At 45.0% G+C, this 14,717-nt stretch overlaps 1 protein-coding gene across 1 annotated transcript in view; it reads right to left on the reverse strand.

Moving 5' to 3' along the window:
• Positions 1-14,717, reverse strand: part of MBTPS2 (membrane bound transcription factor peptidase, site 2) — a 73,008-nt gene that overhangs the window by 44,820 nt on the left and 13,471 nt on the right. Inside the window, exons 4-7 of the mRNA XM_078782071.1 lie at positions 8,909-9,012; positions 8,631-8,758; positions 7,107-7,225; positions 5,140-5,317 (exon numbers count right to left, since the gene is read on the reverse strand). Coding sequence (XP_078638197.1) covers positions 5,140-5,317; positions 7,107-7,225; positions 8,631-8,758; positions 8,909-9,012 — 529 coding nt within the window. The remainder of the gene's footprint in view (positions 1-5,139; positions 5,318-7,106; positions 7,226-8,630; positions 8,759-8,908; positions 9,013-14,717) is intronic.

Genomic DNA, 14,717 nt, shown 5'->3' on the forward strand with positions numbered 1-14,717 from the left:
AGAGGGGGCGTGGCCCAGCGTCCTGGCTGCGGCCTGGCAAGTTGAGGGCGAGCCTGCCCGGGCATGCCCGGGCGTCCCGACCGAGGCCTGGCAAGTTGAGCGCGGGCCTGCCCGGGCGTCCTGGACGAGCCCGGCATGGTGATCGCTCCGCGTCCTTGATAGGTGCAAGGCGATTGTGAAAACCCAGCGGTAGCCACTACAACCCAATCTTTTGCTCAAGGTCATCTGCCATCTGCTTGGAAATCAGCCAACATTTCCGCTTTACAGAAGAAAGGTGCAAAAACAGATCCTTGCAACTACAGACCAATCAGCCTGCTCCAAATAATCAGCAAAGTAATGGAATCCATCATCGCTTCTGATATTAAATCCTTCCTCTTCTCCAATGGCTTAATCTCTGATCATCATTTGGGATTCAGACCAGGTCACTCTACTCCGGACATGCTGCTTCTGCTGTCTCAACAATGGATGGACTCCCTCAATGCCAAAGAGGAAATCAGAGCTGTCTCCCTTGACATATCTCATGCCTTAGATACGGTCTGGCACCCGGCCCTGCTCACCAAACTCTCCTCCTGTGGTATCCATGGATACCTCCACACATGGCTTGCCAACTTCCTTTCTGGTTGCAGTCAACACGTGGCCCTGAGGGGAATTATCTCATCTCCCCTTACTGTTCAGGCTGAAGTTCCCCAAGGCAGTGTTCTGGGCCCTGTGCATTTTCTGATCTTCATTAATTTTTCACATGTTGACTTAAAATTTTCTTCAAACATTTCTTCAAACTTCAAATTTTCTCTTCTTCATCCGTCGTGCGAAGTCCTTCCTTGGCACACCTGAGCTCCTCATCACATACAAAGCTTTCATCAGCAGCTCAATGGAATACTGCTCTCCCCTCTGGGCTGGTGCTCCTGCCTCACACCGAGCTCGGCTTCACATTGTTGAAACCAAAGCTTTCAGAATCATTGCTATCTCCCATGATGAAGCTGATTCTGAGGGCATTTCTCTCTCTCACCGCAGGCAGTTTGGTGGGCTATGTCTTCTACTGATTCCTCTCTGGCCTAGCTCCCCCTGCTCTGTCCATGCTCTGTCCGTGCTCTGTCCCCCAAATATTCCTGCAGGACACAAGATCTGCCAGCAACCCTCTTCTGGTGAAACCGCCAAAATCAAGACTCTCTGCTCACCTTCACTCTTTCATTCCTCTTTTCTCCCACCTCTGGAACAATCTCCCACAATCTCTTCAAACCCACTCCTCCCTCCTGGTCTTTAAAACAGCTGTTCACCACCATTTCTTATCTTCCCCCATCCAAAACCTTGATCTTTTCTACCCCTGTTAAAACACCCCAAATCCACCTCTTTCAATCCCCAACTTATTTCCTGAAATGCCTAGTAGTGTTCATTTGCTTTATACCATGTACCCCTTCCCTCATCCCCTCACCCCCCCCCCCCCGCTTCCCCCACGCACCCGCCCTCTCTCTTCCACAGATCTACCGACGTCCCTGTTCTCTACTGTTGTTGTAATTGTATGCTTTCCTCTCTCTCCCCCTCTTGTCTCCCGCTCCCTTCATTTATTGTACGTTTTATGGGTCCGTGCATGTTCTCGTGTGCAATGTGTTAGCTCGTACATGAGCCTTGACTCTGTATACAAAAAAAAGAAAAAAAGGAGTGAGGTGTGAAGCAATGACGCCAGCCAATAGGGGTCAGCATAATTCCATTCTGATACAAGGGCCTTTATGTAGACCATTCAGATTTACCAAGAAATGACTTGACCCAGTCTGAAGTTGGCTATGAAGGCTAGCTTGGATGCATGGTCTGACATAGAAAGGTCATGGTGGATCGTGAAGCCCAAAAGTTTGAGGAACTTAACTTCTTGCAGTGGCTGATCAAGAAAGTAGATCGTTTGGTTCACTTGTTAACCTGTCTGGCAAGACAAGGGGAAAATATGAGACGTTGGTGGATTGAATGGCATGCTCCATGTGTGGACCAGCATAATGTACAATAGAGGGTTTTCTTGATCAGAAAGGTGACTTATAAAGACATGGAACTGCGCCCAAAAAACTGCCTTGGGGAACTCCAGTCTCCACTGGAAGAAGAGATGAAAGGATACTGTTGAGAGCAAAGCACTAATTGTGTGCATGGATGAAGTTGGCAAGCCATTGCTTTGAAGCAGCTTTTGATGCCACAAGCAGAAAGCTTGGTGAGCAAAGTGGGGTTCCACATAATATCAAAGACCATGATATGTCCAAAACACAGCTCTGACCTCTTGTTTAAGATCTATGGCCTCCATCGATGGTCGACAGAGAAGAAGTAGCATATTCAAAGCTGAAAAGACTAGAACGGAATCTAAATGATGATCAGACATCACGTTTAAAAGAGGAAAAATGACCGGTTACGATGATAGATTCCATGATTTTGCTTCATATGCCAGTAAACTTCGTAGTAACCTGAGGTGAAGGACAAGCTGCAGCCAGAGCAAGATTTGAGAAGATATGCATCGATACCATCTGGACAAGTCATCGTGAAGGCAGTTTTGAAACTGTTAAGAATTTTTTCTACTCTTTCAAGGTGAAAAGCAGTGTTCAAAAGGCAGTGTGAACAAGGGGGTAGGTGGGTATGCGTCGTGGTCGTGGTATGTGGGTACACAAGGATGGATGGGGTTTACAAGCTTTGGAATTGGAATACATTTGATAAGAAAAGCAATTATCACTACTCTTAAAACTCTCGATTCCAACCCCTCCCAACTCCCCTTTCCAATGACTGAAAAAAAAGAAAAAAAAAACACCTTTAGAGGCCATTTTTCCCCGCAAGCGGGGGTTGGCCTTTTTTTCGGGCACCGTGGTTGTTGTTGTTTTTCGGTCCCCTTTTTGAAGCAATGTTTTACGGCCGGATGCCCTTCCTGCCGCCAACCCTGTTTGTCGCCTTTTTACGACAAACAGGGAATTATCAGTGAACTGGTACTCAATTAGCCGACCACGGAAGGATGACAGGCTGAGTCAACCCCCCTGGCGTTAATTCAGTGATCGACCGGGATTCGAACCCAGGATCCTAGGATCCTAAGCTGGCACCCTAGCTGCTAAGCCAATGATAACAGGATTTTGTCAGTTTGCGGCATCAGACATTTTTGTACCTGTGGGAGATAGTGGAACAAGAATCCTAGGAAGCAATCTACTCAGCCGGTTGGTATTGATTTGAGAGATAAAGTACAATCATCATACTAAAATATGCAATTTGGCATCTGTCTGTCTGTCTGTCTCATGATCTTTGACCGTGATACATTCCATTGTTACTTATCCAATCTCAACCAAACTTGACTATGACCAAGGGTTACAGTACACAATGAAGGTTGTAGCGCATTCATTTTCCCCCCTCCCCAAGCGGGTTTTCCTCGCCATTGCCGCCAATGGGGTTGCGTGTTGAGGTGTATATCCATGTTAAGCTTTATCGTGGCATTTTTTCAAGGCTGCTTCTAATAACAAAACAAATGATAATAGCATAATATTAATGTGATTACAAAATAATATTTATACTAATAATGTCCCACCTCCACAAGGGGGTTTTCCTCCTTGAACAAACGCCAAGTCAATGTTTATAAATAGCTTATCATGGCGTTTTCATGGGAGCAATGGCCTCTACCAGAAGTAAAAATATTATAAACCACAAACACGTAGGATTTGCTTTTTAAACAGTCGCTAATGCTGTTTTACACTAAACAAAGAAATTTGGAGGAATCTGGACATCACTCAATGCTTATCACGTCACCAAAAGCACCTGATCGTAGATCTACTGTAGTTTATATACCCCCACAAGGATTAATAACACGATCCTTCCTGCCGCTAACGTGGAGTTCCTTCAATGCGTTTTTGTGGTGTTTTTCAAAAGCCACTTCTCAATGACCTCACAAAAGTAATGACTTATGATAATAGCATAATATTAATGTTATCTTTTCCATGACCTGATATAAAATGTTATAATATCATGCATGTTCTGATCCTTTCAATGACCTGATCTAACATATTATAATATCACAATAATAATAAGCATAACAACATGACTCCCCGTGCCGCTCCCATTGTAAACACGGGTGTACTGGTTAATTAAAAGTACAATATTGATGCACTTTGCTTTTAACTATGAATATGTCTTGATGTCTACTTTTTATGTGGCTGGGGCTGTGGGGTTGGAATATGTTAATTATCCGTTATAAATGTTTAGATGCAGCTACGCACATTACAGATGCAGCTCTGAACCTCAACTAACTCCATTATCATCGTCAAATAAAATGCTTGGAACTCCCAACAGTGGGAGGTTTGTAAAATGCTGGAATAATGCTGTAGTTGAAATGTATACACAATACAGTAAGTCGCCGATTTATGTCAAGACTATTCGTGTCATTTCGATGGAATGTCGTCAACACATTTTGGGACAATAGTCGATTTAAGTCATGCTAGTCTAATATAACGTCATTCAAAAATTTTAAGTCCAGTAATGTCCAGTAATAACCAAATATATTCGCCTTGCGTAACTTTAAACACAGTAGCCTGCCATTTGCCATTGTAGAAGCGATGACGTTACATCGCCCGCTAGTGGAGAACTGACAACATGGCAAGCGCTCAGTGGATGCTGCGTCGCTCTATCTCCCAGTCTCACCCTGTGGTGGAGTGAATTCAATATTCACTTAAGTATACCTAATGTGTACTTAAGTTACAGTTAAGTTAAGATAGGGTGCCCAATTTTTTTTCCCCTGGTATCACCTCGTTATGGCAAAGCATCACTCCCACCCCCCTATTATGACACTATATTGTATGTATATGAGAAAATCATATCCAAAAAATGTCATTTCGTATAACGTCGCAGTTTTTAGGAATGTAACAATGACGTAAATCGGCGGCTTGCTGTACGAGGAATATTGAAAGAAAGCTACACATTGAACAAAGAAAGGGGGAAAAATTGCAATACACCTACCATACCTACATCACATCACAACCTTTCACACAAGCATCGTCCAAAGCATTTTTTAAAAGAGAATGTGAGAGAAAAGACACTATTTACCTCGAGAAAAAGAAAGTGCCAGCTTGACTTGTGGAATGCTACTGGTGCTCTGCTATTAAAGATCTAATCAAGTAAACACTAAGTGAATGAGTTGTGTACCTGTGGCGGTGGTTTGGAGACTGCGTACCAATTCTTCAGACATGCACATTCCGTGGACATTCTGCGTGCTGCTCGTCAAGCATTGTGTCCAATCTTCATTGCTCGCAATCTTACAAGTGCTAAGCTTGCTCACCAGATCACCAACTTCGAGTCCCAACGGCCCACTCATGGCAGACCCCTTAAAATAACAATACAAAAATTAATATGTAGGGCTGAGGAATTACAGTACATGTGTATAAAGTATGAAGAGGAAGAAATTACCGAGGAAGAAAGTATAAGGTCTTACATAAGTAGACAGAGTACCAGTGACAATCTTTTTCATGTTATGTTATCTATATAAATAATACGACTGTCTCCGTCTGTCTGTTTGTGTCCTATCTCCTCTCTCTCATCTTTTTGTGCAACACCAAAACTTCGTCAGAATAATTGTCTTCATTAACAATGTCTTCCAATTCTGCTTACAGCATCTCAATGTACTTCCAACATTTATTCCGATCAATCCCATCAAAAGTCTTTTGTCAAAATGTTCGATATGCTGGATGAAGTTAAATTCCGGTGGTCGCTGAATGAATGAATGAATATTGAATGATCGTTTTAAGGCCATTTTCCCCGCTAGAGCGGGGGTTAGCCTTGCGGGCCCCATGACAATCATGGTTCCCTGTTTGAGGCAATGTTTTTATGGCCGGATGCCCTTCCTGACGCCAACCCTTGGTCACGCTCTTACGATGCGCAGGGATACGGTGTACCTATTCTAAATCGGGGTACACACCGGGATCATTCATCCCAGCAAGCTGGTACTCAATTTGCCGACCTCGGAAGGATGACAGGCTGAGTCAACCCCCCTGACGTTAATTCAGCGATCGACCGGGATTCGAACCCAGGATCCTAGGATCCCAAGCCGGCACCCTAACCGCTAAGCCAACACCAGGCTGCCTCGCTGCCTCCATTTATTTGTTTGCAACAGGATTGTTGTTGCTTTTGTCTACATTTATTAGTTTATCACATCTAACCCCCGCTCTAGCAGGGAAAATGGCCTTTAAAATGCATGTTGTTGTTGTATTAGTTTGTCACATGATTGTTGTTTGTTTTTGTTGTTGCTCTATGAAGCCTCCAGTCGAATTAAATGCCATTGGAATCCAATCACGTGTCCTTGACGGGTACAGGCCCTAGGTCAACATAATCTCCATCCTGTTAAATGCACTTTGTGCAGAGGTCAAACAACAACCAAATGGAGAAATGTTATGAAGAACTGAACATTTTCCTTGCTGGGTTTAACGCGAATGCATTCTGCACGGCCATTAATTGAACAACAATTCGGTTGTTATCTTTGCTGAAGCTTTCAGCAACAGCCACGTCCTTGTTAATCAGTCATTTCAATTCTGAAATCAAATAAATTGTGTAAGAAACTTTACATTTACCGAACATTGTGAATAATGTGATGTATACATGTCAATTTGCAATCGTTTAGGCCTTCAACTTTAAAATTCATAACTGCGATGCCAGAATATTTGGGATAACCCATTGTTGAGGCTGAGATTATATGATGTATACAAAAAAGTAAGAATTTCTATGCTGTAAGCTGAAGACAAATGTTAAACCACCAATTTTTTTTTTTAAATAGTTTATTCATTTTCTTTATTGCAGCATCCTGGCGTCATGTGAGAGGCCGAGCATACACCCAGAGATGAGCCCATATAGAACCATGTTCATAACCAACCATGTTGTTATCAAATTTATGAGTTTGGTTGAATGTATAGTGGCTCTGAACATAGTGGGAGATTAATTGTGGTTGTGAGGACATTTTAAGATCGAAAGTAAATACAGTACACATCAGAATACTTATGCCATACTTATTCCTGTGGAATTGCCCAAATATAATCGGCAATGTACTACTGTATTTGGATGACTTCAATAATCTGTAGTAAAACATCTCCCACATGCAGATACAAAGAAACAATCATTCCTACCTTGGTTACGGAGGTAACTACAACCCCACTTCCCATTTGGTATCCAGGTAGCATGAGCCAAGGCAAGAGAAGCAGAAGTGCTAGTGCAACTATTGCCAGAACCATGTTGTGCCAAACTCCTAAATGGGTAATTGCAGGGGGAGGGGGGGGGGAGGGGACATACAGACAATGACTCAACCTGCATTCTCAGTTCATAAACCAGACAAGTGGTGTAGTATTGAATGCATCACATGTTTTATGCATAAAGTTCAAAGTAAATACTCTGTATCCTGACTGAAGTTATCATAAAATACCTTGTGATTGGGGGTGGGCAGGGAGAAGGGGGAGGAGAGAGTCAGGATGAAGAAAGAAGGGCATGAAGAAGGGAGAGGGAGTGAAAAGATGGGGTCTGAAGAAGCGGTAGTGGCTACGTAAGGCCGTTTGAATGACGGGAGGGGGCCGATCGAATAAAGGGTGGAGGGTGAAGGAGGGGATTAAAGAGGGTGAGACTAACGAGAAGGGGTGGAAATAGAGGGGGGGGGGATGAATATGCATATGGGGGGGGGGTGGTATTGAGGTATTGAGGAGGGAGTGGTGGGTACGGGGAGTGGTGGGTACGGGGAGTGGTGGGTACGGGGAGTGGTGGCTACGGGGAGTGGTGGCTACGGGGAGTGGTGGCTACGGGGAGTGGTGGCTACGGGGAGTGGTGGCTACGGGGAGTGGTGGCTACGGGGAGTGGTGGCTACGGGGAGTGGTGGCTACGGGGAGTGGTGGCTACGGGGGGTGGTGGCTACGGGGGGTGGTGGCTACGGGGGGTGGTGGCTATGGGGAGTGGTGGCTATGAGGAGTGGTGGCTATGAGTCCTGTTACCCATTGTCTTGTATAAAAGCCCCGTTTCGTCAGTATTGATCACCTGTTCAGGGGCATAGCCTTTTTCTGTAATAAACTCCAGTAAGTCGGGCTTGAACGAATAATGTGTATGGTGGATTCGTTCACATGATACACATAGCCAACAGACGCTACACATCCTACCATGCAACTTATCTAAAATCACGATTTTCTCTGCTAATGTCATTAACCTTATGGGATTTTTTTTTTTCCACTAAACCTACCACTTGCAGAGGCTTGACGTTTTGGTGCCATAATGTATTATGTATGCAGATAAATAGAGCAGAGTTTAAGAAATCTCCTGGAATGGATGGTCACTCAAATGCATGCTCATGTGCTCATGTGCATGATCTCATGTGCATGATCCAGAGTGAAAACAGCGTTGATGGAAGAAGATGGCAGGAAACGTCACCTCTGCGCATGACATGGTCACAGCGCCATATTATCAAGTAACACGTCCGTTCGGGAAATACGCGTTGCACTTATTCCCATGCGTATGAACAAATCGGCATCATGAAAACACACATTAGATGAGGGTTTACTGTAGTTAGGTCAAAGGGTGAATGATAGAAACTGAAGAAAATATGACTTCAGAAGAAGAGGGTGGGAGGGGTGGGAGACACAAGTCAAGATGTAAATATATAACTGAAACCTCACCAGCACAGTAGATGCGCAGTTGCCTCATGGGTGACAGATGGTGAAGTTGAGTAGTGTACAAGTTCACAAATGCTCCAGGATAAAGAACAAAGAGGAAAATTCCACATGAGTTCAGTCCCACACCATCCCTGTCCCATGCCATTAAAAAAACCAGTTTTAAAAGGCCACTCCAAAAATGACTGTGGATCATTAGTGGAAAAGTCTCTGTTCCACAAATACAATTCAAAACACTGCCAAGTGTAGATGTAGACCACAAATTGTATTCCCATCTTAATCACCTTGTGGCTGCCACAGCATGGCCGATCTCATGGATAACTGCACTAAGGAGCAAGGCTGGTAGGAAGAACAGCAGCTGCTCCAGCGGCAGGTTTACACCAGGTACCTTCACACAGCCATTGAAACAAACGTAAAAGGATCTCAGGCATGCTGTCAAGCATCATTGGTGCTTGGAATACAAACTTTGCCTTGAAAATTATCTTTGTGAAACGATCTCTGGAACCAAAATATGCAAAAAATTTTGCGCCTTTCAACAGTGGCCATTAAAGTCGGGTAAATCCAGAGCGAATATCACAGTCTTTGGGTGATTTCTATGTCAACGTGAACTTGCAATGGAAAATGCTCATTTTTACCTCACTTTTGGCCAACACCACCCATGAGTGTTCTATTGAGAGCACCTAGCAGACTCTTCCTTACCAAGTAGTAGTTGCAGCAACTTTAATGCTTCAGTACCCCGGTACTCCCGGTGTGTACCCCGATTTAGAATAGGTACACCGTATCTCCGCGCATCGTAAGAGGCGACTAAGGGTTGGCGTCAGGAAGGGCATCCGGCCATAAAAACATTGCCTCAAACAGGGAACCATGATTGTCATGGGGCCCGCAAGGCTAACCCCTGCTCTAGCGGGGAAAATGGCCTTAAAACGATCATTCATTCATTCATTCATAGTACCCCCATCTCATAGACAGGAAGACTCTGCTCATCTGGAATTGGTTGGATACTCATGTGATAAATGTAATGTGTCCTTCAATCCTGGAAAATCTTAGTTTCACCCTGTCCCTCCGGATTCTGGAAGGTCAGCAAAATAAATAGTTCACTCTCTTGAACTTTTAGGCTTTATCATCAGCCATCACATCTCCTGGGCTAAAATATTGCAAAGCTGGTGTCCAAAGCCATTCGCAAAATAGCCATCCTCCATCATTCAAAGTAATTCCTTGATAAATCAGCCTAAAAGGCTTTTGTCCATTGGTCAATTAAGTTCTGGTCTAGGCTATGGGCTTGCAACCGAGTATCACAACTGTCAGACCTGCATTGTGGGGAATCTAAAGATGTCAACATTATTGGCATCTCCCATAATGAGGCCGAGGCACAAGGCCTTGCTGTCAACGCTCTGACCGTTGTCAGCCCCTCCAGAACACACTCATTCTTGCAGAACACACACATTCTCCTCCTGATGAAACTCTCAAATCCACACTTACATCATACGCCACTGTTTTGTTGCCCTTTTCTGTCATTTGTGGAACTGCCTTCTGGAGTGGGTTTGACCACACTATTCCCTCAGCATCTTGTATCATCCCATAATCATACCTATCATGGGACCTCTTCTCTTCTTTCTCTTCTCCTCTTTTTCTCTCTTTCTCTCTCTTTCTCTCCTTGTTCATTCCCTTGCCTTTTATTTGTTCAACTGTGACTGCACAGCCCCTACTGTACCATTGTCAGAATGTTACATTTTTACCCTCTGTCACTTTCCTCTTCCATGAGTCTACATCTCTTCATAAAAGAAAATCTGAAACCTAGTTGCTTTCATCAACTACAATCTAGATGGTATTCATACAATACATACCCCACACAGTCAACTTGGTGCGAGCCAACTCTTCTGTGTTTGAATGGTTTTTTTCTTTGATCGAATATGGCTGCCAGACAACGTGAAAGATTACATCATCAATTTATATTCTCTAATATAAATTGTTGTGTAGATCACACTCAAGAAATTTCAAACTGATCAGACTAAGCATTTTCCCTGTCGAATTATGACGTCATAATTAAGGCACCAATGACGTCATCATTAAAACACTTATTCCCCATGCGGAGTTCTTTACAATGAGCCACGTTTCAATTTTTGTTTTGCATGGAGTGGTTTCGGTGATATCGAGGTGCAACATTTTTCAGTTTTTCCAAGATGGCGCCTGTACCACATGAGCTATGGCATCAAAATTATCATTAAAAAATTATACTGGAGGAGGCACTCCGAAAGTCAAAATTTAGTGTCCATCAGAATAAGTTTCAGGTAATTTTTTTGTTTTTTTAATACCGATTGGATCAAGCATTGTACTTGTCGAATTATGACATCATAATGAAGGAACCGATGAAATCATCATTAACAAATCTTATTCCCCATGGGGAGTACTTGACAATGAGCAATGTTTAATTTTTTTACACCGAGTGGTTTCGGAAATATAGAGGTGAAACATTTTTCCAAGATGATGGCCATACCACATGACATCTGACGTCATGATTGTGACTAAAACAATTCTACAGGCAGAGGCTTTCCTATGGTGAAACATCCGAGTCAATTGGACCTACAGTTGTCAAGAAAATGCATTTTAAAAATGCAGACGTGCACGTACGTATGCAAGCACCCAGATCTCTTAACCACGCTTTTCGCTTCGCGAGCACAGGGCACTCAAGCTAGAAACCTCAACCACGTCATACATGTTCATATGATTTATTAGGAAGAGGTAGGGTGCACCGGAAGATTGAAAGAAGGGTGTAAGAAGAAAGGATGGAAGGGGAAATTCATTGGTTGCAAAGAGGTTTGGAAAGAGGGTGGGTATACAGTGCCTTCAGAAAGTATTCACACCCTTGACTTTTTTCACAATTTGTTATGTTACAGTCTGATTTTAAAATGGATTAAATTGAGATTTTTTTTTGTCACTGATCTACACACAATAATCCATAATGTCAAAGTGAAATTACTTTTTAGAATTTTTGCAAAATAATTAAAAATGAAATAGAGAAATATCTAATTTACATGCCGGAAATATTCAACCCCCTGAGTCAATACTCTGTAGAAGCAAGCGCCTTTGGCAGTGATTACAGCTTCAAGTCTTCTTGGGGAGACTATCAGCTTCGCACATCTGAATTTGGGCAGTTTCTCCCATTCTTCCTTGCAGATTTGCTCAAGCTGTCAAGTTGGATAGGGAGCGTCGGTGAACAGCAATCTTCAAGTCTTTCCATAGATTCTCAATGGGATTAAGGTCTGGGCTTTGGCTAGGCCACTCCAGGACTTTCACATTCTTGTTCTGAAGCCATTCCAGTGTTGCTTTGGCTGTGTGCTTGTGGGTCATTGTCCTGTTGGAATGTAAATCTTCTACGCAGTATAAGGTCTTTTCCACTCTGATGCAGGTTCTCCTAAAGGATTTGCCTGTATTTGGCTCCATTCATTGTTCCCTCTATCCTTAAAAGCCCCGCAGTCCCTGCCACTGAAAAGCATCCCCATTGCATGATGTTGCCACCACCATGTTTCACAGTAGGAATGGTGTTAGATAGGTGATGGGCTGTGCTAGGTTTCACCAAATGTAGCTCTGTGTATACAGGCCATAGAGTTCAATTTTCATCTCATTAGGCCACATAATCTTTTGCCTCATGCTCTCAGAATTTTTCACGTGCCTTTTTGCAAACTTCAGGCATGCTGTCATGTGCCTTTTTCTCAGGAGTGGCTTCCATATTGCCAATCTCCCATAAAGCCTAGACTTGTGAAGCGTTGCAGAGACTGTTGTCCTTCCAGCAAGTTGTCGCATCTCAGCCAAGGGACCAAAATCCAACTTGGCAGATTGCTCAGTTTGGTTGGACTGCCAGCTCGAGGTAGAGTCTGGGTTAGTTCCATATCTTTCCATTTTCCAATGATGGAGCTGTCTATACTCCTAGGAACTTTCAACACACTAGAAATTGTTTTATACCTTTCCCCAGATCTTAGCCTCCTCACAATTATATCTCAGAGTTCTACGGACAGTTCCTTGGACTTCATGGTTGAGATTCCGCTCTGACATGCACTGTCAACTATGCAACCTTGCATAGAATTTTTTTTCTTCTTTTTCTGAATCCTGTCCAATCAATTGAATTGGCCACAGGTGGACTCTTCCATCAAGTTGTAGAGACATCTCAACAATGATCAAAGGAAATTGGATGCACCTGAGCTCAATTTGGAGTTTCATAGCGAAGTTTGGCTCATGATATATTATTGGCTCATGATATTTCAGCTTTTCATTTTAAATTATTTTGTAGTAAAATTTCTAATATATATATATATATACTAGCAGAAGTACCCGGCATTGCCGGGCGGGGGAGGGGAGGGGAACGGGGGGGAGGGGAGGAGAGGGGGGGAGGGGAGAAGAGGGGGGAGGGGAGGAGAGGGGGGAGGGGGAGGGGAGAGGGAGGGGGGAGGGGGAGGGGAGAGGGAGGGGGGAAAGGGAGGGGGAGGGGAAGGGGGAGGGGAGGGGAGGGTGGAGTGGGGGGGGAGGGGGGAAGGGGAGGGGAGGGGGGAAGGGGAGGGGGGAAAGGGAGGGGTAGGAGGGAAAGGGAGGGGTAGGAGGGAAAGGGAGGGGGAGGAGGGAAGGGGAGGGGAACGGAACGGGGGGGGAGGGGAGAAGAGGGGGGAAGGGAGGGAGAGGAGAGGGGGAAGGGGAAGGGGTGTGGGGGAAAGGGAGGGGTAGGGGGGGAAGGGAGGGGGAGGGAAAAGGGGAGGTGGGAGGGGGAGGGGGAAGGGGAGGTGGGAGGGGGAGGGGGTAGGGGAGGGGGAGAGGGAGGGGGAGAGGGAGGGGGAGGGGGAAGGGAGGGGGAGAGGAGGGGGAAGGAGGAAGGGGAGGGGGAAAGGAGGGGGGAAGGGGAGGGGAAGGGGGAGGGGGGAAAGGGAGGGGTAGGAGGGAAAGGGAGGGGGAGGAGGGAAGGGAGGGGAACGGAACGGGGGGGGAGGGGAGAAGAGGGGGGGGAAGGGAGGGGGAGGGAGGGGGAGGAGGGAAGGGGAGGGGAATGGAATGGGGGGGGAGGGGAGAAGAGGGGGGAAGGGAGGGGTAGGGGGAGGGGGAGGGGAAGGGGTAGGGGGGAAAGGGAAGGGGTAGGGGGGAAAGGGAGGGGTAGGGGGGAAAGGGAGGGGGAGGGAGTGGGAGGAGGGAAGGGGAGGGGAGGGATATAGATGGTTACTGGCAATTGATCACATCCACAAATGATGTAATCCACACAATTTATGTACTTTACATAACGTTAATAGGAATACATGGCCGTGTAGATGGGAAATACAGTTTGTTTGAAATACAGTTTGAAATCCAGTTTGTGTCATCTTCTGTCTCTCGCTGTCTGGCCCTCGACAGACGTTGTTGATTGGCGTTTAGACGTGCCGTTCTCTCATCTTCTGTCTCTTGTTGTCTGAATCTAGAGACACGTTCTTGATTGGCTTGTCGATGGTGAAAAGTATCTTCATCGGTTTCATGGAGTCTCCGATCAGCGATTTTTCTTGCTCGGGAGGTTGAACGCGACAAATTTCTTTTCTTCGGTGCCATTGCCTTTATCACAGTCAGTCTTCGTCAAGATTGCCACTCTGCGTCGTGTCGTGGGCGTGGCCAACGTGGCCTCATGCTCCTATGTGATTGGCTAACTCGAGCTCGAGCGAGCCATAATGCGCTACGTTATGGCAAAAAATATGGATCTAAAGATGAAAGAAAAAAACACCTATGTGGTGTGAATGGCAATGTTCCTCGCTGAAATGTGAAAAAACGCAATCGCTTTTCGCTCTGAATTACGTGCGAACGCGTAACTGTGACTTTATGGCGGCAAGGTTGGAACATCACGTGATCGCTCTGAGCGAATCAGCGTGCTGCTCTGCCACCGGCTCAGATTCTGTGTATAATATTGCTCGCTGAAATGCGCTGAGGTAAAAATATGGTAAAAAAATATTATGAAATAATTTTTTTTAGGTCGGCCATATTCTTCCCAGGCTCAATGGCCATGTCCATGCCAAATATCAAGCATGTGAGCCTCTCCGTTTAGGAGTCTATCGGTAACATTACACACACACACACAAACTGTGTTTTTTATAT

The sequence above is a fragment of the Myxine glutinosa genome, chromosome 7 (genome assembly GCF_964187855.1).
Source record: "Myxine glutinosa chromosome 7, kmMyxGlut1.1, whole genome shotgun sequence".
In the NCBI taxonomy this organism is placed as follows: domain Eukaryota; kingdom Metazoa; phylum Chordata; class Myxini; order Myxiniformes; family Myxinidae; genus Myxine; species Myxine glutinosa.